The sequence below is a fragment of the Onthophagus taurus genome, chromosome 8, assembly GCF_036711975.1.
Source record: "Onthophagus taurus isolate NC chromosome 8, IU_Otau_3.0, whole genome shotgun sequence".
Classification (NCBI taxonomy): Eukaryota; Metazoa; Arthropoda; class Insecta; order Coleoptera; family Scarabaeidae; genus Onthophagus; species Onthophagus taurus.
The window spans coordinates 19,231,280-19,258,644 of record NC_091973.1 but is presented as its reverse complement, the minus strand read 5'-3'; the positions used below and the strand labels follow the sequence as shown (position 1 = coordinate 19,258,644).

At 34.2% G+C, this 27,365-nt stretch overlaps 3 protein-coding genes and 1 long non-coding RNA gene across 6 annotated transcripts; 2 read left to right on the top strand and 2 right to left on the bottom strand.

Annotated features, from left to right (window-relative positions):
* The first annotated feature begins 5,172 nt into the window (after nt 1–5,172).
* LOC139431170 (uncharacterized) lies at nt 5,173–7,590 on the top strand. Of its 3 annotated transcripts, XM_071198800.1 has the most exons (4): nt 5,173–5,340; nt 5,399–5,860; nt 6,694–6,781; nt 6,857–7,590. In XM_071198800.1, exons 2-4 carry the CDS (start codon nt 5,555–5,557, stop codon nt 7,093–7,095), a joined length of 633 nt encoding a protein of 210 aa, XP_071054901.1. In that variant the 5' UTR covers nt 5,173–5,340; nt 5,399–5,554; the 3' UTR covers nt 7,096–7,590. The 3 variants fall into 3 exon arrangements, with proteins under 3 accessions (XP_071054901.1, XP_071054900.1, XP_071054899.1); XM_071198799.1 differs by having other exon boundaries at nt 5,436–5,860; nt 6,694–7,590; XM_071198798.1 differs by having other exon boundaries at nt 6,694–7,590.
* A 2,506-nt stretch (nt 7,591–10,096) lies between these two features.
* Nucleotides 10,097–13,984, bottom strand: LOC139431354 (uncharacterized). Its single transcript, XM_071199009.1, has one exon. It carries the CDS (start codon nt 13,982–13,984, stop codon nt 10,097–10,099), a length of 3,888 nt encoding a protein of 1,295 aa, XP_071055110.1.
* Nucleotides 13,985–14,368: 384 nt separating this feature from the next.
* LOC139431411 (uncharacterized) lies at nt 14,369–15,534 on the top strand. Its single transcript, XR_011641514.1, has 3 exons — nt 14,369–14,513; nt 14,567–15,089; nt 15,157–15,534. It is a non-coding gene; the product is annotated as an uncharacterized lncRNA (long non-coding RNA).
* A 995-nt stretch (nt 15,535–16,529) lies between these two features.
* LOC139431353 (general transcription factor II-I repeat domain-containing protein 2A-like) lies at nt 16,530–17,786 on the bottom strand. Its single transcript, XM_071199008.1, has one exon. The coding sequence runs from the start codon at nt 17,784–17,786 to the stop codon at nt 16,530–16,532; it is 1,257 nt and encodes a 418-aa protein (XP_071055109.1).
* Between the last annotated feature and the right edge of the window lie 9,579 nt (nt 17,787–27,365).

Sequence of the window (27,365 nt, the reverse complement as noted above, 5' to 3'; positions counted from 1 at the left end):
TTGTAACTAAAGTTCCTGTAAACATAGGAAATGGAGAAGTTATAGTACCCCAACAAACTATTCAAAGTTGCGAAATACCCGAAACACTTACTGTTGCTCAGAATGGCTTTGCTTCCGTAGAAATATCTAATAAAACTGGCAAAGAAATTAATTTACTTTTAATTAACCCTATTGAAACCATTGCATTTAATAACACCGATTTCGAATTATATCACATAGACGTTAACCGATCAAACGCTAAACAGGATCTAAATATGGAAGAATTAATTCGCACTTCTCACATGAATTCTGAAGAAAAACACCATATATTAAAATTATGCAAAAAATATTCTGATATCTTTCATACCGATAACCAACCCTTAACGTTCACCAACCAAATCAAACACTGTATAAAAACCAAAGACGAAATTCCGGTTTACACAAAATCCTATAGATATCCGTTTATTCATAAACCAGAAGTCGAACGACAAGTTGAATCAATGTTAGATCAAGGAATAATTCGTCCAAGTACATCCCCTTGGTCATCCCCTATTTGGATAGTCCCAAAAAAAGCAGATGCCTCCGGGAGGAAAAAATGGAGAATTGTTGTAGATTATCGAAAGCTTAATGAAAAGACTATCGAAGACCGTTATCCATTACCCAACATCGCGGACGTATTAGATAAGTTAGGCCGTTGTAACTACTTTACAACCCTTGATTTGGCAAACGGCTTCCATCAGATAGAAATGAATCCTGAAGATATACCAAAGACCGCTTTTAACGTCGAAAACGGACATTACGAATACGTTCGAATGCCCTTCGGGTTACGAAATGCCCCGGCTACGTTCCAACGCGTCATGGATAATATATTACGAGGACTACAAAACGAAATTTGCTTGGTGTATCTTGATGATATAATTATCTATTCAACTTCCTTGCAGGAGCATATAGTAAATTTAAATAAAGTTTTCCAACGACTTCGAGAGACTAATTTTAAAATACAATTGGACAAGTCAGAGTTTTTAAAGAGGGACGTCGCTTATTTAGGACATATAATCACACCTCAAGGCGTTAAACCAAACCCCGACAAAATATCCGCTATTAAAAATTACCCACTTCCCAATACCAGGAAAGAAATTAAGAGCTTTATGGGATTACTTGGTTATTATAGAAAGTTCATAAAAGACTTTGCTCGTATCACAAAACCATTAACAATTTGTTTGAAGAAGGACTCTAAGATTGTTCATACTCCCGAATTTATTAAATGCTTCGAACACTGTAAACACCTGTTAACTAATGATCCGATTCTTCAGTACCCCGACTTTTCTAAAGATTTTATATTGACAACTGACGCAAGCAATTACGCTTTAGGCGCAATTTTATCACAGGGCTCTGTTAGCAATGACAAACCCGTTGCATATGCCTCACGTACTCTTAACGATTCCGAAATCAATTACAGCACCATTGAAAAGGAACTGCTAGCGATTGTCTGGGCTACACAAAAATTTAGGCCTTACTTATTTGGCCGAAAATTCAAAATTCTAACAGATCATAAACCATTACAATGGTTGATGTCTCTTAAAGAACCCAATTCGCGGTTAGTCAGATGGAGACTTAAGCTAGAAGAGTATGAGTATGAGATCATATATAAAAAAGGAAAAAGTAACACCAATGCCGACGCACTATCCCGAATCGAAATACACGCCAAAGAATTTTTTGACTATATGGAAGATTTCAATAAACAATTTGAAAAGAATCAGATTGTTGACGACAATGCATCGATTGTTGCAAATGTAGGAGAACCCAGTAGAGTAGACGACATAATGGATCACGAATCGAATGATGAAGAAGAAAATCCTTACGTAATAAATGATACTGTCCATACCAGTAACGAAGACCCAGTATTTACAATCAAAATTTCGGAAAGATGTCTAAATGTTTACGACCACCAAATTATAATGGACTTTGTTTTACATTCACCTGCTCAACCCAAAAGAAAACAAATATTTCCCAATAAAGAACGGTTAAATGTACAATTTTCAATTGACAATTTAGAAAATGATGTTATCGACTTTTTCAAGAATTATGTTAAGCCAAAGATCACTCATGCGATTCATTTTAAAGACGAGTCACATGTATCTACAATCTGTGAAATACTAAGAACCACTTTTAAAAATTCTGCTTTCAATTTAGTAAAATGTAATACGGTTCTAACGGACGTAACGGACGAAGATGAACAGACTAATATTATCTTAAATCATCATGAAGGAAAGACCAATCATAGAGGTATTTTGGAAACAGAATCCAGGATAAGAAGACACTACTATTGGCCAGGAATAAAGAACGATGTAACCAGCCTTATCAATGTTTGTGACACTTGTCAAACAAACAAATATGATAGAAACCCTCCAAAACAAAAGTTAACGATAACACCCACTCCTTCCAAACCTTTTGAAATCGTTCACATCGATACATTTCAAGTACACGGACAAAAGTTTTTAACAATTATAGACACATTTTCAAAATATGCCCAAGCTTATGCTTTGAATAATCAATCCGGTATAGAAGTTGTCAAAGCTTTTGTAACCTTTATGTCTCAGCACGGCTTACCATCTTTAGTAATTATGGATAATGGCACAGAACTAAAAAATACGGTAGTCCAAGAATTCTTTAAAACACATAAAGTAAATACGCATTATATCACGGTAAATTCTCCTCAATCTAACGGTCCTATAGAACGGTTCCATTCCACCATATTAGAACACCTAAGGGTAATTAAAGAAATAAATAAAGGAAAAATAAATATTTTAGGTCATATGCCTTATGCAATACTTGGTTATAATAATTCCATCCATTCAGTGACAAAACAAAAACCAATTGATATAATAAATGGTCACTTAGACAATAACGACCCTTTCAATATCGATATAAATGAAAAAATTCTCAATAATTATATCCAAGAACACCGCGACACTACTAAAGAAATATATAAAAAATTAAATGAATCATTAATACAAAGAAAGGAACGTGTAATTGAATATCATAATCAAGATAGACAAGAACCCTTAAACTATGAACCAGAAACAGTGGTATATCGCAAAATAAAATCTGGTAATAGAAACAAGTTAACGAAGAAATTTAGTAAGGGAAAGGTAACTGCAGATAAAGGTAATACAATTGAAACCCCATCCGGTAAATTACATAAACAAAATCTAAAAAGACCAAAGGTTAATAAACCCCAATTGTTACAGGTACCATCTAGCCACGACAATGCTGGTACTTCTCGCGAAGGTGAACAGCCAAGAAATACAAATAACGAATCTTAATAAAAATCCCGGAATTTTACCTTATAAATTAGGCCCGGCGCGAATTAAAACTAAGACCCATACTTTTATCCATTATTTTGATTTAGAACCCATTCGAAACGAAATAAATGTACTAAAAGAAGAATATAAAAATATTACGGAAATGATTCAATCTAAATTGTCGAACACTCAAATAGAGGAATTAGATAATTTTGACAGAGCTTTATGGTTTCAACTTAACGCTGTTGAACAGAAATTTAATTCTCTAATGCCAAATATCAGAGTAAAAAGAGAACTGATCGATGGCTTAGGCTCTATAATCAAAAGCATAACTGGTAACTTAGATGCAAACGATGCACAACATTATGACCAAGCCATTAAGGAATTAGAAAACAACAATATTGAAATTGTTCAAAAACTAAATAAACAAATTTCTATAACAACCCAAATCATTGACAATTTCAATATTAGTATAACTGGAATACAACATAATCAAAGAGTGATTGCTTCAAGTATCGATAAATTAAACTCTCAAATGCAAAATATCTTCTCTGATTTCGCTGACTATTTAAAAATTAGAAATATACTAGATCAACTAAATTTAACTTTGAATCTAATATTGCAACTACTGTCAGATATTGAAAATTCGGTTACTTTCGCAAGATTAAATACTTATCATAGTAGTATATTGAAAATCAATGAGGTAGAATCTATATTAAATACAGCTTTGAAATATTATTCTATTAATGAGTTGATGTTTCCAAATTTATCTCATGATCTACATAATTATTACGATATCTTAAACATCGAAGCTTATTATTCAAATAGCAAAGCTGTTTTTGTCATTCACTTTCCTATCATGCATCCGGAAACTTTCATCCATTACCGCCTTTATTCAATACCCACTGAAAACAATACTATTCTCGTTCCTGCTAATACTTACCTGGTCATGGATAAGGAAAATTATCAGTATTCATCATCACCATGTGTAAAACTTCATTCGGAATACTACTGTCCCGATGAACATCTAATACATGGCAATAAACAAGGAAATTGCATTTTCAACCTGTTACTATTATCTTCGGCACCTAGTAACTGTGCCCATACATCAGTGCAAATCATGAAATCAATTATAGAACAAATCGATGAAGCTAACTATATTGGAGTTTTCCCACAATCTACCAAAATTCAAACAACTTGCGAAAGATCTGATTTCACAACATTAAAAGGAACTTATTTAATCGAATTACCAGCCGGTTGTAGCTTCCAAACAAACGAATCAATCTTTATAAACGTACATGAAATAATTGATGGTAAACCAATGCTTTTGCCAGAAGTAATTATTCCACCAGGAGCTACGACAGAAAAGACATTGGAAATCCAGTTAGAAGATATCAACTTGGATAGAATACATGAAATACAAAAAGGACAACATGCCTTGGACTATATTCAATTAACTTCCAATCGCCGATCGATGACAAATCATATAATATCGTATACATTAATTGCATTAATTGCATTAATTGCGATTGTAATAATAAGCAACTTGGTTCTCAAGATTATAAAAAGAAAACAAGGCCAGTTAAAAACTAATTCACCAGAGGAGCAACCCCAGGTTCAACCTCGGTCATTTTTCAACCCTTAAAAATATACCTCGATTCAGCGATGGAGGAGTTATATATTGTTCCCGGAATGACAGACACCCGACGATTCCTAGAATTAAGATTACTATTATTTTTATATGCTTAGTTAGATTTTTCTTTGTTTGTTTCAATTTACGTTTGTTCATTTTTTAATTCAGTCTGTACGAAACTATTGTAGTTAAAACAACAAGAAATAAAAACTTTTTAAAAACGGTATCCGAATCTTATTGTTTATAATTCGCGTTCTAAGGACAGGACTGGAGCGCGGCGTGCCAAGACTGTTGCAGTAGAAACAGACACAGTTTTATCTCGCATTCTTCATTGCGGTTGAAAACTGTAAGCGCCGATCTCGTGTGTGTGAACGTAAAAATTTCCGGTATCATTCGCGATTAGTGTGGCGTTTGGAATTTCAGGTAAGTTTGAAATTTTTGTCTAGAGTTGATAAATTTTTGAATAATTTTTACTTTTTAGATGGTTAAATATGCCTAAAAGTCGAAGGAATAATCAGATTATTGCAGTTGCTGCCATATATACTTATAAAAAAATATTGGAAAAGTCTAAACAGCGAAACAGAACGGAATGGGTCAAACAATGGAAACAAGATCGTGAGGTGAGGTACACGGACATATGCCACTTCTACGTCAATTGAGAGAAAATTACCCAGATGACTATAAGAATTACTTAAGAATGGATTCGACCACATTTGATAAATTATTAGAAGTTGTTGGTCCCAAAATTGTGAAGCAAGATACTGTAATGAGACAGAGTACTAGTCCGGAGGAAAGATTAACGGCAACGCTAAGATTTTTGGCAACGGGTCGATCACTTCAAGATTTGAGTTTCACCACAGACATTGGTACATCAACTCTTTGTGATTTGATCCCGGAAACTTGTAAGGCCATGTTTGAGTCTTTGAAAGGAGAATACATGAAAGTAAGTAACCTACAAATAATACGAATAATACTTAATTGTACAAATTCCATCCAATGTTAGAGGATCGGCATTTTTATAACTTTCATTAATCATTTAGCAGTAGAAAATGTAAAGAAAAGGATTTAAAAAGTAGGCAAACACTTCAAAACAAAACTTTATTTCCGGTAACTGTTTCGGCAACCAAACGTATCAAAAACTACCCTTTATGATAATAATTACTCTTTTTCAGTTTAAATGTCGATTAATCGGTCTTATCCAAAAAACTAAACGAATGCTCGTAAAACGATAAAGCAGTATCATTTGAATCGTGACTTGATTGGGGTAATTGATTCATCTGATTCTGCAAATCATTGGATGCAGCACTTGCTGAGTACTGTGCCTGCCCTACTGATGACTCAGAAATATTAATAGAATGATAGGATAATGGCGATAATACAGTAGATAATCGTGAACCACTACTGGTGTAAGAGTTGAGGGGTCTTCTGCTGGATCCATCACACAATTTGGTTTCACTAGATAAATTATTGAAAAGTCCTCTTGCCAGTACTTGATTGATAAGGCTTTCAGCGTATATGGCTTGGCTTGGAGGCATCCTTTGTAGCTTTTTCGCTACACTCACACCTGCCGCATCAAATTCAGTCAGATCCGTAACGCTTTTCTGAGGCTCCAATACGGTTTTACACAATTCAATGAATTCTCTGGTTTCTGTGGAAGTATTTGGCCTTTTTTTGTCTCTTTGGAAATGATCCTTTTTTTTTGAAACTGGTGTCACGACACTCGACGTGGTCTTCTTAGCCTGGAACAAAATCATTAATTGATTTTTTTCTTTGCAGTTTCCAACTTCTAAAGAAGAATGGCTTAATATTTCTAAGGGATTTCAAGACAGATGGCATTTCATAAACTGTGGAGGAGCTTTGGATGGTAAACACATCAGAATAGTGCCTCCTCCTCATTCAGGAGCGCAATACAACAATTATAAAAACTTTTATTCAATAGTTTTGATGGCGCTAGTGAATTCAAATTACGAATTTATTTTTGTGGATGTGGGAAAAAACGGAAGACTATCAGATGGTGGTGTTATCGAGTACACGGACTTTTACGATAAATTAATGAAGTCAGAACTCAGTTTACCAGATAACTTCGAAACTGTTAATAATTTAAACTATGTGTTTATGGACGAAGCGTTTAGTCTACATGAACATTTTTTTAAAACCATTTCCACAAAAGGAACTTGATTATGCAAAACGAATCTTTAATTATAGATTGTCCAGGGCAAGGAACGTAACAGAAAATGCTTTTGGTCAAATAGCAGCTAAATTCAGAATTCTCCACACAGCAATAAACATGGCTCCGACAAAAATAAAATATGTAGTATTAGCTATTTGCGCATTACACATTTTTTTGTTAAAACTAAAAACACCATATGCATCCAGTTCAACTTTCGATCAGTATAATGCCGATGGATGAATTCAAATGGGGGACTGGAGAAATAATAGTGTAGATATGGTCAATCTACAGCCATGTATCACAGCGAGAAATGCTAGTTCATCAGCGAAAATAGTTCGTGAAGCTTATATGCATTATTTCAATGGAGATGGAAAAATAGACTTTCAAGATGAAATGCTTCGAAAAGGAAAAGCATAAACTTTTTGTTAATTAAATAAGTACCTTCATCTATCATTACTTGAAATGGTATCCAGTTGTACGAATGCCTATTACCTGTGTCATAAAATAACATGTCAGATAAACTTACCTCGGTGTTTTCAATATTTTCCTTATTTCCTGGCGTGCTGACAAGTTCTTCAGAAAATCCGACCGATGCTTCCTGATCCTGCTCCAAATCATCCTCCTCAAGAATCTGATTATCCTCGGTGTTAGGAATGTTACTTATACTAGCAGTGGGTAGTTCCTGATCCTTCGTGAATAATAGCAAGTCGAAATACCACAAAGATGGTACATAAACATCATCAGTTGATGATCCACTTCTCTTTGACGACTCTACTTTCTTGAGTTCCTTTCGGAAAGATTCTCGCAAGCTCTGAATCTTTTTAACCACAAAATCGCGATTTGCCTCTGGATATATGCTTTGGCAAAGTTTCACCAACTTTTCGTATGCATCGTTTTTTAAATTTTTGTTTGTGTACTCTTTAGATCTTATTTTCCATAAGCACGGATTAGATTTATATTCCTCTATGAAGTTGATCATGAAATATTTTGACCAATATCGCGTATCAGTCATAATAAGTTATTTTTATGTCAAATAGTTGCAAAACAAACCCACATTTTAGACCACGTGAAAGTATTTTTCAAAAGAGACAAAACTCCGCGATAAAAGCGTCCCGAACTAGACTGCTGTATCACGCGTTCCTAGCATGCGCGCGCAAAATGTGTTCACAAGCAAGTTCAAACCTGCGCGACTGGAACGGGCCATTCCAAGACTGCGTGAAAGTGTGTACGTGTGAAAGCCGCTATTAGTTCTGATGTTGCGAACATGATGCCAATATAGGCGTACCTGAAAAGCTTCTATGTTTTATCTCTTTCACATGTACTACCTTTGTTTTATTTTTAACATCTAATGCTGTTATTTCAACTTTATTATTTTCAAGTAATTTAATGATTTTTTAAAATCTTTTTTAAAATCAGTATCTTTTATGTTTTCATTAATTTTGTCAATGAGTTTAGATTTATCTTTAACTTGTTTTTTAGTTAGTTTTTTATAAATTTCACCTGTTAATTCTTTATGTCTTTCTAGATAATCTTCTGCAGTTTTTCTTTCAAAATCGATATTAATTGGTATTAATATCGATTTGATTGGTAATTGATATTAATGGGTTAATACAATCCTATAGCCGTATGAAACTCTCGTAACTCTAGTAGGTTTTTTGATAAGCTGTATCGCCTCTACTGATGGATCGTCATCTTTCAAAAGATATATATTAAAGTCTCCAAGGCAAAAGATCACTAAATGAGGTTTCCAAGATTTCGTGAAACTCTCTGTAATTTGCAGCTGGAGATTTCTGTGGAAACCATCCATTATTATATTATCACTTAACTCCGTCATCCAGGTTTCACAAATTGAAAGAATATCCAATTTATTACTATTTATCAACTTTGCTAAGTCATCAATAGGTTTAGAATGAACAGATTGCACATTTAGGTGTGCCATCCTAATAGCATCCCTAATCACCATAACACGAACGAATTCAGTGTACCACACGCAGTGCTAAGTTACACCCCCCAAATATCTAACTTACTTTTATTTATTCCACACACAACAAAATAGTAATAATGTCATAATAATGATATACACATAAAAAGTATAGAGGGTGTTTCGGTGACTCGGGGAACAAATTTAACCACATATACCAGAGTAAAAATGAGGACGATTCATGTAGAAAAAATAGTAAAGTCCTCAAATTTCAATGATAGAAGCCATCAAAGTTAGGAAATTTTAACACATTTTTCTAAATATCTTAAACACTATTTATGGTAATGTGTTGAAATTTGGTACAGTATAAACTAATATCACGTAAAACCATTAGGCAATTTATAAGTTGGATCGGTCCGCGGGAACAATGCTATACAGGCTGTTCCTAAAATTTGTTTGCTCAAAACTTTTTTTTCGATCGTAACCCTACATTTATTTTTGCAGTTTCTAATAGAAAATTTATTTTAGAAACTTTTATCACTTTTAGATAATATTGATAAAAATCACCGTTTTCGAGGTAAATGTTAAGCTCCGATTATTCTAATTTTCAAAAACATTACGAATTTTTATACACGTGTTCTAAAAAGTATGAAATAATACAAACAAGAAAAAAATATACAAAAACAAAAAAAACTAAACAAAACAAAATTCAAATAATATAGTGAAACTAATTGTTCGCGCGACAAATGTCGGGAATAATTGTAGGTGTTGGTTCGAAAGAAAAATTGGAAATTTCTTACTTGAATTGGGGTTCTAAGTTGAATTCTTCAGAGGATCGAATAAAAGGCGTCGTTTTAATAACGAATACAATAATGGCTGCTTGTTTTATTTGTAACATTTGAAATCGACAAAATTGTCATGGTTACATAAAATTTGGTTTGTTATTTGGGTTGCCTAAACATTCCACCCACCAAAAAATATTATTTTTTAACAATTAATATTTGAATAATAATAACAATACAAAATACAATGATGAATTAAAAAAGAAAACAAATAAATAAATAGCGAAAAGAAATAAAATACAAAATTCAATTGACGGGTAATACAGATAACTTTGCGACGGGGCGCATTAATCTTCCGTTAGCGGTCTTCACAACCACTACCCGTACAACGCCATCTTGCGCTGGATGTATTTCCACTACGCGTCCGATCGTCCATTGCAATGGGGGACGCTGTTCATCCTTAATGACCACCATGTCTCCCATTTTAATCATAGGAGTGATTTTGTTCCATTTCATACGTTGCTGCAAGGTATGTAGATATTCAGTCCGCCAACGGCCCCAAAAATCTTGTACCATACGCTGCAGCAAATTCCAACGGCCGAGACGGTTTATTGGACTCTTGGTAAAGTCTGGACTAGGTAATTCCACATTTAACGGTTCCAAACATAAAAAATGTGATGGTGTCAAGGGCAGCAAGTCGTTGGGATCGCTTGACAAAGGGCATAACGGTCTTGAGTTTAACACTGCTTCGATTTGAGTTATCACCGTGTACACTTCTTCGAAGGTAAGTATTTGTTCTCCAATTACTCTTAATAAATGACTCTTCACAGATTTGACCCCAGCTTCAACCAATCCGTTAAAGTGAGGTGCTCCTGGAGGGTGGAAATGCCACTGAATGCCGAAAGTCGAACCAGTAGCTTCGGCAATCTCTTTTAACTTGTTGTTCGCTCCAATAAAATTAGTTCCTTGGTCACTATACAAATTGATGCAATTCCCTCTTCTAGAGAGGAATCTTCGGAGAGCCGCGATGAAAGCATCAGTCGTAAGATCTGTAACCAACTCCAGATGAACAGCTTTAGTAGACATACAAAGAAAAATACACAGATACGATTTTACAGAACGAGATCCCCGTGATCGGTTCATGGTAGTGCGTATGGGACCTGCAAAATCGACTCCTGCTGCTGAGAATGCCTTCACTTCTGATATTCTGTACTTTGGTAGGTCGGCCATCAATGGAACTTGTGGCCGTGGATTCATCCGGAAACATCTGATGCATTTAAATAACACGCGATGGATTGCTCTTCGCGGAGACAGGATCCAATACCGTTGAGCCAATAATCCATGAAGGGTGCGTTGACCAGGATGTAAATATTCACGATGAATTGTTTCGATTATTAATTCACTTAGTCTTGAATCACACGGCAGTAATAAAGGATGTTTATGTTCGTATGGTATATCCGAATGTCTTAATCGTCCACCCACCCTGAACAACCCGTCACGATCGATGAAGGGTGTGAGTTTACGAAAGGGTTTTGTTACCAACTGGTTTTTGATAAGAGCATTGAAGACACACGAAAAATGTTGATTTTGAACATGTTTTATGAGAACATGAAGTGAATCTTGCAGTTCAAATTGTGAAAATGATGAGAATAAATTAACGTTGCGGTTTTTCTTAGAAAGTAGAATAAACCGTCTTATGTACGAAATAATTCTTTGGATTTTTGATAAGGAAGAAAATTTAGTAAGTAAGTGATCCAGAAAATGTGTTTGATTTTCCCCACAATTTACTAAAATAGGTTTGCTCTCTTTAGCAATTGCTTCATTATTTTCATATTTGAAAATGGGGTTAACTGGCCACTGATCGGAATCTTCTTTCAACCATGATGGACCATTCCACCAAAGATTAAAAGATGACAATTGACTTGGACATAAACCACGGGAACCACAATCGGCTGGATTATCATGAGAAGGCACATAACGCCACGATGAGGGAGGTAATGCGTTTTGTATATGAGAGACTCTGTTGGCTACGAAGATTTTCCATCTACACGGAGCTGAATGAAGCCAGTGAAGTACCACTTGTGAATCGGTCCACGCAACGACTAAATCGACAGGTAAATTCGACAGTGTGTTGGTGATTGATGAAAATAAATCGGCCAACAAGGTGGCTCCACAAAGTTCCAGTCGAGGGACTGAAATCGTCTTTAAAGGGGCCACACGTGATTTGGCGCAAACGAACGAAGTCGTTATGAGATTGGATGTGGAACATCTAAGGTATGCGACAGCGCAGTAACCCGTTTGCGATGCATCACAGAAAAGGTGAAGTTGGATGTGTTCGGGTTGATCAGGAATGATCAAACGAGGTAAATGAATATCGGATAATAAACTAAGATTATGTTTAAAGGTTTTCCATTCGGAATGGATGCTTGACGGGGGCGATTCATCCCAATCGAGATGAAGGGACCATAATTGTTGAATGAAATGCTTGGCTTTAAATGTGCATGGTGTTAGAAATCCGAGCGGATCAAAAATCCTAGCAATGTCTGATAAGATGGTTCTCTTATTGCAAGGTGATTCATGGGATGTATATGAAAAGGAAAACTGATCGGAGCAAGGATCCCACTGAAGACCGAGGACCTTAACGGAACATGTTTCATCATAGTCCATGGAGATGGGTCGTTGTAAATCGGATTCGGAAACCGCAGTTAGAACATCAAGGTTATTACTGGCCCATTTTCTTAATTTAAACCCGCCTTTGTTGAGAAGGTTTATTAATTCTTGTTGTAGCGTAAGTGTCTCATTAATAGTGGAAGCTCCAGTGACAATGTCATCAACGTAAACGTTGTGTTTCAGTACATGGGAAGCTTTAGGATAGTCATTTGAGTACACATTAGCCAATTCAAGAATTGTTCTGAGAGCTAAGAACGGTGCTGAAGAAACGCCATAAGTAACCGTGTTTAATTGATATGACTGTACCGGTTCTTCAGGGGAAAAACGCCATAAAATGTTTTGAAATGTTCGATCTGAAGGGGAGATTAAAATCTGCCGGTACATCTGCTGAATATCACAAGTGAATGCGTATTTAAAAAATCGGAAATTGATTAAAATATTAACGATACTCTGTTGCAATTTTGGACCAATCAACAGAACATCATTTAACGATTTGCCATTAGATGATAACGCAGAGGCATCAAAGACTACTCTAAATTTTGACAATTGATTATCATCACGAATTATGCAATGATGAGGAATATAATATTTAATAGACGTAATATCTGGAGAAGGAATGAGGGACATATGATTAGTCTCAAGATAATCTCTCATGAAATCAACGTATTTTTTATGTAACGACACATTTTTCAGTAGGCGATTTTCCAATAAAGTAAATCTTTTTAAGGCGATGTTGTATGAATTTCCCAGAACAGATTCATCCTTCTTGAAGGGTAAAGATACGATGAATCTTCCGGATACGTCTCGTCGATAAGTATTCTTGTAGTGATCTTCACATTGTTCTTCTTCTAAAGACATTGTTTTATTTTCAGAAATTGATTCCAATTCCCAAAAACGTTGAATTACTGAATCAATAGAATCATCAGTCGTAGAAACGCAAGTTGATAATGAAGTCGATGTCGATAATTGAGATTTTCCCATTAATATCCATCCAAAGACGGAATGTAAAGCAATAGGATCGTTCTGACCACCGCAGACACGACCACCAGTAAAAATTTGAGGAACTAATTCTGCTCCCAATAGTAGATCAACATCTTTGACTGAGGTATTATGTTCAGGATGAAAATCCAAACATTTAAGATGATCGTAAGAATTAATGATACGTGATAATGAAGGTTGAGCAGAACAAATAGACGGAGTAACAATGGCTTTCAGATCACAAGAGAAATTTTGGGATTGACAAGATTGAATCTTGCAATTAACGATGACCTTATTACAAATTGATGTCATAGAGTTCAATCCATGAATCTCCAATGAATGACTTTTACGTGGCAACCGAAGTCTTTGCGATAGTTTGGTGGTAATAAAATTAGACATGCTCCCAGAGTCTAATAAAGCTCTTGCCAAATGAAGTCGACCAAAATGATCACGAATCTGTACGAACGCGATAGGTAAAATGACCTGATGATTAGCGCCTTCTATGGATACGTTGCCATTATTACATGCAGTCGTCCCTACATGCATAGTTGGTTGCTTCTTAGTTTCAAAATGTAGCAATGTGTGATGACGTTGATCGTAGGAATGACAGCGATAATTGGATGTACAAGAACTTGTATTGTGATTTTTGTTTAAGCAGTTGCGACAGAGATTGTGATCTCTTGCTATGGATAATCTTTCTGAAGCTGATTTTGCAAGAAACTTAGAACAACGATATATTGAATGTGATTCTGGGCATAATATGCATTTAAAAGATAGTTTTACATCTTCAGTTTTGAGGTTAACCGATGTTTTGCCACGATAATTTTGAAAAGGTTTGTTTTTGTTCATGGAAAGTTTATCAGATGTGAGTAACACTGAATCGAAAGCCTTTGCTTGGTTTTCTAGGAAATTAATTAATTGAAGGTATGTTGGAATTTCAAAGGTGGTATGTTCGGATTCAAACTTGGTTTTTGTAGAAATGTTTAACTTCTGAAGAAGAATATTAAACAAAAGAAAGTCCCATTGATCAACGGGAAAATTAAGCATCCGAAAACCGTCTATATTTTCTTTGAAGGTATCTATTAAAAACCTAAAAGATTTCGATGACTCTTCTTGTATTGGCTTCAGAGCAACGATCTCGTTAAAATATAAAGTAGCAAGATGACGTTTATTCTGGTACCTCCCCTTTAACGAGTTATAGGCAATTATATAGTTGTCATTGGTCACAGGAAGACCTTTTATTAAATTTAACGCTTCTCCGGACAGTGAAGTGAGAAGATATTGATATTTGGCTACGGCTGATAATGAATCATTGTCATTAATCATTGTATTAAATAAATCGAAAAAGGTCGGCCAATTTTTGTAATTGCCGTCAAAAACAGGAATTATGATTTTGTTTAGTTTTGGACATGATTGCGGAATAGGAATAGGTGCAGGTGACGATTTATTTTTTATAAGGATCGATTTGATGGTAAAATAAGCTTTATCAACTTCTTTCCTTACCTCATCATGTTGTGGGAAGTCACCATCTGAGATAAAACCCATGATCTGGTTGTGAATGTCTTGAAATTGATCATAAACAGTATCAACGCGGTCTGCCCGTGCAGAAAAGATACATTTATCTTCTTCCGAGATCAAGTTTTGGCCGTAGGTAAGAGTTTCATTTAATCTATTAAGCAAACTAGTCCTTTTTAAAACGGCCTTTTGTAATTTATCAGTTGTCGTTGTCATGGTGAATAAATAAATTCAAAATAAACGAAATTAAATATAAATTAAGGGAAAAGGAATCTCGGAAACAGCGTCGTGCGTCCGGATCACCCCAAGGTACCGGGAATTAAAGCGCGGCAACGAAGGGCCCAACAACGCACGCTGGCGAAGATGTGTCCGATAACCGGGGAAAAGAGAAAATACCGACAATCCGGTAATACCGACAATCCGGCTCGAAGGACCAAATGTTCGCGCGACAAATGTCGGGAATAATTGTAGGTGTTGGTTCGAAAGAAAAATTGGAAATTTCTTACTTGAATTGGGGTTCTAAGTTGAATTCTTCAGAGGATCGAATAAAAGGCGTCGTTTTAATAACGAATACAATAATGGCTGCTTGTTTTATTTGTAACATTTGAAATCGACAAAATTGTCATGGTTACATAAAATTTGGTTTGTTATTTGGGTTGCCTAAACACTAATGTATAATGAAATATTAACTGCAACAAGCAACTATTCAAAAAATTATTAGACCCATCATCAGCAATAACGATATTCCCACAAACAAGGTTGCCAGACTCATTCAAAGGTTCTTATATGACGTTTTTCACGAGTATTTTCAACATACCATCAAGAACTCCAAAGACCTCATCAATAAGCTAGATAATTTTAAGACTAATAAGAGAAGTAAACCCATATCTTTTGACATAAAGAACCTTTACACCAATGTACCTATTAACAAAACCATGAAAATAATTAGAAAACACTTAATAGAATTTCAACTAGACCTAAATCTTGACATTTTGGAAATAAGATGTTCTATCTTTGACCTGCAAACAAAACTTTTTTGCATTTGATGATAAATTTTACAGGATGACAGACGGTCTGAAAATGGGTTCTCCCATATCCGGCATACTATCGGACATATATGTGAACCATTTCGAGAATCAACTTTTTTCTGAGCCTTACAAGTTGTTTATGACGGGAATAAAGCTAAATTTAAAGCATTAAACAAAATCTACAATAACATTTCAAAACTTGACTTCACCACGGAATTTGAAAATAATCTAAGTCTCAATTTTCTGGACCTAACTATAAAGAGAAATATTTATAATAATAAACTAGATTTCAACATATTTAGAAAACCAACTACAACTGACACTATCATCCCTAACAATTCATACAAGTGCTCACAACATAAACAAGCCAGTATGCGATTTTTTGACAGATTAGAACATGTTCCCCTCAATGAATCAGACTTCGTTAAAGAAATTAGAAAAATCGACGCTATAAGATTAAACAACAACTACACCATTCACCAGATACAAAATATTTACAATAAAACACACTCAGCATACATTAATAAGATCATTTTTCCTAGTTACTGTCAAAAACTTAAATTCATAACATTAGTTTTTTCTTTTCCTTGCAAAGCTAAATTGAGGGTGTGTAAGTGCTGCATGGTGTCAGTCAGAAATGAGAAATCTTGCAGCCAGTTTTTGTCTTCCAGTTCAAGACATTGCCTTCCTTGTTCTTTTAAAAATATGCAAATGGGAGTGAGTAATTCATTGAATCGGTTCAAAACATTATAAACTGATAACCATCTTACAATACAGTAAAATGATATATCATTTGGCGATTTATCTCCGTCCTCTTTCAGTTCTTCTAAAAAATTCTTGAACTGACGATGGGTTTTTGCATTTACACGAATAAAGTGTATTACTTTCAAAACAATATTCCATACGTTTTCGAATTTTAAGTATTTACTTATGATATGTTCGCGATGAATTATACAATGAATTGGTACAAACTTAGGAATTTTTGGATCACTTTTCAAAAGACCAATAAGTCCTTGGTTTTTTCCTGTCATCGCAGGAGCTCCATCCGTCGCAACGCTTACAAGTTTATCAATAGGTAAGTGAAAATTATTCAATACCATATTGAATGCATTTTTTATATCGATGCCGCGAGTTGTTTCTCTAAGAGCTACAAGATCTAACAATTCTTCTTTTATATGTACTTCTTCAGAACCGCAGCGGACAAAAATCGCTAATTGTGGAATATCTTGAATATCTGTAGATTCGTCGAGCGCTATGCTGAATGCAGTACAGTTATTTAAATCATATTTCAAAGTATTTTCAATACTTTTATTTATTATAGAAATACGACGCTCTGTAGTACGGCGTGATGTTGGAATTTGGGTAATTAGTTTCAGCAATTTTTCATTAGTTGGTTCCAGAATGTTAATTACGTCTACTAAGTTATTTTTAATAAATTCTCCTTCAACATACGGGCGTTTTTCACGGGCAATATTCCAAGATATAATAAAACTAGCTTCAATTTTCCTGATATCCTCGTTACTGCATGAAGCTAAGAGGCCTTGTTGTTTCTGGAGACAATTTTTTAACGACATTAATTTTTCTTTTCGCAATTTTGAACTTGGTGGATATTGAATGGAAAACTGCGGATGAGTTGTTTCATAATGTCTGCGTAAATTACTTATTTTATAGTTTGCGATGGTATCTTTGCAAATAAGACACAATGATTTACCATTGTATTCGATAAATGCGAAACTTTCCTCCCATTCGCTACGAAAACATCTATTTTCTTCTTCATATTTTCTTTTTTTATTTACGGTTGTCATGTTGCCTAGTAGCATAATAAATATCTATTCTTATAATAAATAATTGAATAATAACTTACTTTTAAAAACAGTAAAAAGGCTGCAGTTATAACATTAACACGTCCAAGCACGTACCGGTTGTGAGCGGTTACCGATGATATTGAATTAACCGACATGTAGAGACTGTTGGTTCGGGGAATCACACGTCTTATATGGCGAAGGGCGTGGCTATCGATGAATACCACAAAAACCCAGCTAAATATCGCAATAAAATACGAATTGCCTTATTTTGAAAACATTTTAAAAAGGGAATTAAAAAAAAAAAAATTAAAAAAGAATTAAAAAATAATCTTTTTTTCTTTCAATATTTATTTTTAACCATAAAACGCTTTCTGCATTTTTATGTACAGTAATCAGCTTATTATCTACCGTAATCATAATACATATCATACATAGTTTCTAATTTATTACTACGACTCTCATTTCTTAATATATTATCACTTATCTTATACGAGGAGAAATTCGATATTTTGTCCCGACACTCTCTACTCGACACTCACTAGCATCTGCACCAGTGTTACCACCTTCGCCAATAACGAATTCGGGAGACGTTCGTCAAAAATCGGTAGATTGCGACAATATTCGGAAGATTTTGAAAATTGGTATTATTCACGTGAAAATCACAATGTATTTATTTTCATTTAAATAAAACACAATCGAATAATTTTCTTTATAAAATATTTATTTAAAAAAATACAGTTCTTATATATCTAAGCTTAAATTTAATCTTGGTAGGAACTTTTACCTTTTAATATAGTATCAGTCATCTTATTTGTCAAGTCTTTTTCAACTGGAAAATTGTGACATACGTACTTTTCCATATGTTGTTTTGTATATAACAATCCAGATATTGCTGTTTAGATATTGGTTTAGATATTGTTATTTATATTATATTTGATATTGGTTTCTTTGTTTAGTTTTTAACAAATTGTAGGTCGAAAACACTCTCTCGCAATTTGCGGAAGAGTGTGGCAAACATAGGATATTAATTTGAAGCAGGAAGATTTGTTCGATCCCGATATTAAACTTGAAAAAAAATTGTTCCAGGGATAGGACCAAGGTTATACTAAAACGGCAATTTTCTTACTTCACCAATATTTCGCTTTCTAATTTAAAGCTTCCTCAAGGGTGAGGTTACAACTACATACAAAATCAAAGTTAGATTAAAATAACACACCAAATAAAACTTACATCGCTATGAAACAGAAATAGATTAACGTTCCTTATTAAATGCAGAAAATTTGGAATAAATCCAACTCACATCTCGGACGGTAGCAAGAATTTAATAAATCTCATCGATGATGTTAAGGGTCCTCTACGGCAGCGTATTGGGATATTCACAAACAGGTTGGCATCATGTGTTTTAAACTTCGAAATTAAGATAACTATAGACAAATTGAATCAATTAGAAAGATCAATAGATATTTTAACCGGTAAAATAAAAAGTATTGTCCCTCACAGTACTTTCCTTTCTTTTAACGATAACTTGTGCCGCCAGTATAAGAAATCTTTCAATAAGGTGAAAAGGGTTAACTGCAAAAAATTTAATAAATTACATAAAGATAGGATCAACAATTTTAGTAATAAGTTAAATAGTAGAGTAGAAAAATGGTTAGTTAACACTACTGATGTTATTATTCCGGATGATGTTAAACACCTGTTAGCTTTAGGTCCGAAATTTGTCACACCTTTGGGTAATAAAGAGTATTGCACAAAAAGCTTAATTATGGAAATTAAGAATATAATCAACACGGTTTCTAATAGTAAGAGAGATATTGTAAGAGCAAAAGCGACCAATATAGTCACTAATCACTTAACAACAGAGGTTGTTCCTACATGGTTGGAATCTTTTCTACTTTCTACCCAACGAAAAACATTTAAATTTCTAAAAGAACATCCAGATCTACTAGTTACCAAAGCAGACAAGGGTTCCATTACAGTCGTTCTATCTAAGGAATCTTACATTACCAAGGCAGAACAGATGTTGAATGACAGAGACACCTATAAGAAATTGGCTAACAATAAAGATATGACCAACATCTTGCAAACTAGAATAAATAAACTGGTAAAAGATTTGTTTGACAATGACTTTATCGATGTAGTACAATTGAAAAACTTAACAAAATACAATACGGTCACTTCAAGAGCCTATTTTTTGCCTAAAGTGCATAAGGAGGACATCCCATTACGTCCCATTATCTCTTCAGTGGGCTCAGCTACTTATGGCGTGTCATCTTTGTTGGCCAAGATGTTAACGGTTGCTTTTGAATCGAAAACAAATTATAATGTAAAGAATACTTTTGATTTTGTAAGAGAGTTAAAAGGTAAAATCTTACCCGCAGGTTATGTTGTGGTTTCTTTAAATGTGGTCAGTTTGTTTACAAATATCCCCGTCAGTTTGGTTACTCAAATTATTGGAGAACAGTGGTCTTTCATTTCAGAGCAATTTAATGTTAAAAGGGAACTTTTCCTTAAAGCTCTTACCACCATCTGCGATTGAACTTTTTTTACTTTTAACAACAATACTTACCAACAGATCTTTGGCACACCCATGGGATCACCCATTTCACCCATTTTAGCACAAATAGTTATGGATTATACTTTACAGAAAATAATTCCTACATTGGAGTTTGAGTTACCATTCATAAAAAAATATGTCGATGACATTATTCTATCTATACCACATAGTTCTGAGGAAAGGGTTTTGAACATTTTCAACAATTTCAATAATCACATAAAATTCACTATTGAATGTGAAAAAAACAATTTTGTCCCCTTCTTGGATACTAAGGTTATAAGAGGCTCTGACAATCAATTGATGTTTGATTGGTACAATAAGCCGACTTTCTCAGGCAGATATATTCACTTCAACTCATTTCACAAGGTGAAACATAAAATTAATACAGTTTTAAATATGAAACACAGAATAATTAATATTTCAGAACCACAATTTATCCAAACCAACTTAAATACGTTAAAGAATATCTTTTTAGATAATTCATACCCTATTAAATTGTTAAACAAATTATTATTCAATGTAACTCCTAAGAACAATCGCAATGATCTTCAATCACAAGATTCTTTAAATCTCACATACATGAAAATCACTTACATACCACAATTGACGGATAAGCTGATGAAAGTTTTTAGTAATTATCAAGTTGATCAAAATATGAAAATAATAGAATACTATCCTTTTAAGTTAATTTCTGTCTTCTCCAATTTGAAAAATAAGATACCCACGGATTATCAATCGAATATCATCTATTGTGTCCCATGTGGTGGTTGCAATTGTACGTACATAGGCCAAACCTGCCAATGGTTGTAAAGAAGATTGAGTAAACACAAAAGTGATGTAGAAAACTTAATAGGGGGTTGTGCTTTAGCACAACATAGTATCAATAATGGTCATCATTTTAGGTTTGATAAAACAACTATATTGGACAAAGAGGACAACTATCATAAACGGTTATTTCTGGAAATGTTCCATATCTCCACTCAGCAGTCGACAGTTAACTTTAAGACTGACATTGGTTCCATCAGCACCATTTATTCTTGAATATTTGATTTTTACAAAAACAAAACTGGATTGTCTAATAAATTATCTAATAATGACTTTGAACCTCAACTCCCATAGTCTATGTAATTTTCCCTTACCCTTTTCGTTTTTGATTTAGGCGGTTGTTGTTTTTTAATTAAGGTTTTTAATTTTTCAACCGTTTTGATTTGATTTAAATTTAAGTTATTTAGATAATAGGAATTATGTGCGTTTTCTTTATAAGTGTTTTTCACGCATGCGCTTCACGCGTTTCACCGTTCCGCACGTGGTTACAATATGTCGAACCGTTGGATGTTTAATTTGTGTTTTGCTTGTTTCATAGCGATGTAAGTTTTATTTGGTGTGTTATTTTAATCTAACTTTGATTTTGTATGTAGTTGTAACCTCACCCTTGAGGAAGCTTTAAATTAGAAAGCGAAATATTGGTGAAGTAAGAAAATTGCCGTTTTAGTATAACCTTGGTCCTATCCCTGGAACAATTTTTTTTCAAACATAGGATATTTTCCACAAAATTAGATAAAATTGGAAATACAGGAGTTGCATCTCCAGAAGTTATATTTTTTGTCGTTTGCCAAAATAACTCGACATTGTTATCGTAACTTTGCATCTCCTTGGAGTTTCTGAGTAACCTCCACTCGTGATCTAACTTTTGGAGCTCACGTTCGGTAATAATGTGTGAGAATTGCAGGGCAATATCAACTATTGATGGAATACTTCCTTCATTAACTTTTTTTGGATCTATAATACCCAATTTTTGTAATATATTGTCGTTCAATGGAAATCTGAACACAATTTGTGAACAGCCCTCAATATAAAACTCTAAACAACGTAATTTAAAATTTTGAATTTGATGAGGTGTAATATTTTTTGAATTATTTTATGTGGCAGCAACGTTTGCACCAAAATACATGTTTTCAATAGATAAAAAGTTATTTGGATTTTTGAAGTCAATATTATCAATTGCAGGTTTAACGATGTAATCTCTTTTAAGGAAGTTATCAAAAAGTGTTCGTAATATATCTGTTACTCTTTCATATAAAACGTGAATTTTTGGGGATTCGGGCTGCATTTCTCTGTTTAAATGATTAAAAAATGGAAGAACGTAATCCAAAAACTGGAAATATAATTTGTTTTCTGAATCTTGTAATTTTTGCAATATGTTGTCAGCAATTAAAGTATCATTTTTACTGCTCACAACATCAATAAAATATAATCTTAGGCCGGAGACACACATGCCGGATTTTGGACGTCCGGCAAAATAACGGCCGGTATTTATCCGGACGTGCAAAAATGAGCTTGCTTCCACACGCAACGTTTTATTACCGTTGGTTGAGCTTAGTAAAGTGTTAGTGTATATATTTAATATTACTTCTATAGGTTATACTGTCAGCGTGTTGCAATGAAACGCGATAAAGTTAAAGTTATTGCATTATTGTGGTTACTTTATCGTCGTAAAAAAAGACAGAAACGTCGTCGTTTTTGGGTTCATCCAATTAATTTAAGAAGAGATAAAGAAAATATATTTAGAAAACTTTTTGAGGACCTACGGAATGATGAAGATAAATTTTTTAATTATTTCCGGATGTCAGCTGCTTCCTTTGATGAATTACTTGACAAGTTGAAGGACGTTCTTCAACGTCAAAATACAAAAATGAGAAATTGTATTCAACCTAAAGAAATGCTGGCTGTGACATTGAGGTAGGTTAATAAATATATTTATATTAATTCAAACAAATTTATTTATATTAACACAAACACTATATACTATATTATATATATATATATATGCATATGTTATAAGGAAGTAAAATCTACACTCTCGGCAGGTGAAGAATTTTCATGTACATCGGTATTGAAATGTTGGAAGTATTGGCTCGCACTGCTACTTGAACCGGGTGATGGCTCTAGAAGCTGACTTGAAGCAGACAATGTTGAGGAGGGTTGAATTACTGATGGTTGTGAATAAAAAGATGTAGACGGGGTCAATATTTGTGGATGGTGATAAGCTGGTATCAATAGCGCAGGAGGTTGAGCAGCCTTCTGCCTTTTTTCGTTAATTTGAGCCATGACTTGTGGAACGCTCATCTGAAATTGTAAAAAATCTTGAGTGCTGAATTGCTCTATGTGATTTTCTTTAGGCTATTGAAAAATGCCATTCTGCTGTCCTCTTTTTCTGGCTCCAGTGCCTTCAAGATTTTAAGTTCCAAATCATCTGGTTTACGACGCTTTCTTGGTTTATCAGAAGGGCTTCTAATTCTTCATGTTCATCTTTGTAACTAATTCATAATATTGATTTGTTTCTTGACAAATTTTCTTCATAATTTCAGGCGTAAAATATAAATGGAAAATATCTAAAGCCGTCGGATCTTCTGGTATTTCAAACACTAAACAGTAGTTAGCACAAATTTTCTCATGATTGTAGAGCTGAGAATATTGCATAAGCTTCTTTCCACACATGATGCATTCATATGTTTTTGACGGCATTATGCAACATCTTTATTACGAAGAATCTATCTAATATACATGCTCACTTGAAGTTTTCGTATCAGAGTGCGCGGTAAATAGATCGGATACTATGTGAGGCTTTAGGCTATTGAAAAATGCCATTCTGCTGTCCTCTTTTTCTGGCTCCAGTGCCTTCAAGATTTTAAGTTCCAAATCATCTGGTTTACGACGCTTTCTTGGTTTATCAGAAGGGTTTCTATCGCTGGCTGTCTCTGGTTCTTCACTTCGTTGAGGCAGTGGATCGTCTTCTTCTTCATTAATTGCCTCTATACTATCCTCAGTTGATCTACGTTCGTCATATATTTTTTTTTTAATTCTAGTTGATCGTTCAACACGTATTTCATCATAGCCTTTTTTCAGCTTCCACTTCATCATTTCAAAATTGGAATTTCTACTGCTAGGAAGATAGTAAGAGATGTATGTACTGCAATCTGGACAGTAATGCGAACAGATTGTGGGAATCTATTGCTTCTTATTTTGAATTAGTTGCTAATTTTCCTCACTGCATAGGTGCAGTAGATGGAAAACACATACGCCTTAGCTGTCCACAACATAGTGGGTCAATGTATTTTAACTACAAGGGCTACTATTCTATAGTTCTAATGGCAGTCGCAGACTTCAAATACCGATTAGTTTATGTTGATATTAGCAGCTATGGCAAAGAGTGTGATTCTTCTATATTTAAAAATTCTAGCCTATGGCAATCCATAGAAAACAATACGCAACAATTACCAAAAGAATGTTGCCTACCAGGAACAGAAAGCCCAAATGTTCCATACTTCTTCGTAGGAGATGAAGCGTTTGGGTTACATAAACATTTATTAAGACCTTTCGGGGGAACACATCTAACACTTGAAAAAAGAATATTCAATTATAGGTTATGCAGAGCACGTCGATATGTCGAATGTGCATTTGGCATCCTCACCAACAAATGGCGAGTATTTCATCGGCCGATTTATGTAGAGCCAGGCTTTGCAGTCGACATCGTAAAATCTTGTGTAGTATTGCATAATTTTGTACGAGATAAAGATGGATATTTGGCTGAGAATACCACGACATTAACAGGCTTAGATGATTTACCCCGAGATAATGTGACAAGAATAGGTCTTACAGCCAATAATGTTAGGACCGTGCTTTGCAATTACTTTATGTCTAGCGTAGGAAGTGTACCCTGGCAAATGTCAAAAATATAATTAATGTTTTGATCAGAAAACTCACTTACATATTAGCTGTTTTTTATTAATCTAAATAAAAAGTGAACATTACATACCAAATGCATTTTTTCTTTGTCTTCCAGTTTTTCAAAATCGGGGTTCAATGCCACACAAACCTCACGCCACATATTCCTGGTTAAATTTCGGTCCTTATAAGCAGCCAAACTTTTATCCCACAAAATAGGTCTATCGTGGACTAGAGATATGAGCACTTCACTATCACATTCAGCCATTTTACTAAATTCAAAGTTTTTTAAATAATTATATTTTATTATGAAATAAACAACAATCGCTAGCTTGCTACCCTTTTGCTACGACGCAATGCGACTACGCAAATTACGAACGGCAAAAATCCGTTGCATGTATAAACCTGCATTTATACGCATAGGCTACTACCATCTTGAAACGGCACGGCCGCCGTCTCATTGTAGTGGCAACGGACGGCAGCTGAACGGTACGATTTTATGCCGGACCGGTACCGGCTTGTGTGAAAAGTCCCAACTATTATTTCGCTCCACTATTGGAATGTGGACGGACGTTATTTTGCCGGACGTCCAAAATCCGGCGTTTAAGTAATGTCTTGTTGTTTTACAATGTCTTTTATGTAATGATACCTAACCTCTATATGCTTGCTGCGTTTACTTATAACGCCACTTTTCACTAAACTTATTGCACTTTTATTATCCATATACAATGTCGATTCTATCTTCCTTCCAGTAATCTCCTCTATTAAACACTTGAAATACATCATCTCCTTACAGCATTCAGCTGCAGCAATATATTCTGCCTCTGTTGTTGACAATGATACAATTTGTTGTCTTTTCGCTCTCCAAGTTATCGGTCCTTCGTTAAGAAATATTATGTAACCCGATGTGCTTTTTCGCGTTTCTTCGCAATTTGCATAGTCTGCATCACAGTAAGCACTTAATTTTATATTGTCAAGTCCCGTGTTTAGTTTATATCCAATTCCGATATTTTTATTAGTGTTTAGATATTTTAGGATTCTTTTAACATTATGTCACTATTTGTTGTTTCTTTTACTTAACGACTTACGTAATTCACCGCGAAATTGATATCCGGTCGCGTTTTACTTGTTAGGTATAACAAACTTCCTACTAGTTCTTGGTATGGAAAGTTTTTTGTTTGTTTTTTATCGCTTCTTGTAAAATCACTATTGCTTAACGGTATATGCGTTTCTTTTGATTCAGTCATTTTATATTTTTTAATTACTTTCTCTGTTAAACTAGTTTGATGTAATTTTAAATTATTATTTTCTATTTTTAGCTCCGGTTTTCCCACGTTTTTGTTATGAAGTTTTTATTTAATTTATTAATTACGTGTTTTGTGTTCTTTATTATTTGATATGATGAGGCCATCATCTACATAAATAGCCATAATTAATGTTCTGTCACTGTTTTTAAATATACACTGTTCTGACTTTAATTGTTGCAACTCAATTTGTTGTAGTACTTTTGTGAATGTTTCATTCCATTTCATAGGTGTCTGTCTTAAGTCATATAAAGCTTTTTTCAGTTTACATACTTTTTCATCTGCATTGCTGTATCCCTGTGGTATATGCATGTACACGTCTTCATCCAGTTTTCCATATAAGAATGCCGTTCTTATATCAAATTTTACTACATAACTGGATTGTGCTGCTGCTAGCGCAAATAATGTTCTTGTAGCACTTGAACTTATTACTGGGCTATATACCTCATCAAGTAGATCATTAAATTCCTGTTCAAATCCTCTTACCACCAATCGAGCCTTAAATGTTCCATCTTCTTTTATTTTGAATATCCATTTATTAGATAGTATCTTTTGGTCGTCTTTTACCTTGTCTTTATCCACTAATTCCCAGACATCGTTCTCTTTCAATGAACGCTTTTCCTCTTTTATCGCTTTCAGCCATTCATCTTTGTCTTCGTCTTTTAATGCTTCTTCGTAAGTTAAATATACATAATCCTTCAATCTTTCCGGTTTCTTCTTTGTTCTCTGTGGTTTTCCATTTGTTTTCTTTATTTCTTCTTCCTCTTCATCATCTTTTTTATTTTCATGTTTTTCTTCGATTTCTTCATCCTTTTGCTCTTCTTCATTTTTCTGACATTCTTGATCTCTCTTATCTTCATTATTTTCTTGTCTTTCTTAATCTTCTTCTTCCGTGTCATCAACCAGTATTTTAATTTAATATTTTAATTTAATTCGAATGTTGCATCTCTCGAGATAATTATTCTATGTTTTTCTCATCAAAAAACCTATGTC

Bases quoted from the DNA above. Each gene is read 5' to 3' on its own strand.
- LOC139431170 (XM_071198799.1), top strand. From the start codon at position 5,555: ATGCCACTTCTACGTCAATTGAGAGAAAATTACCCAGATGACTATAAG. The intron at 5,861-6,693 runs GTAAGTAACCTA...TTTTCTTTGCAG, and splicing joins TGAAAGGAGAATACATGAAA to TTTCCAACTTCTAAAGAAGA.
- LOC139431354 (XM_071199009.1), bottom strand. From the start codon at position 13,984: ATGCATGTAGGGACGACTGCATGTAATAATGGCAACGTATCCATAGAA.
- LOC139431353 (XM_071199008.1), bottom strand. From the start codon at position 17,786: ATGACAACCGTAAATAAAAAAAGAAAATATGAAGAAGAAAATAGATGT.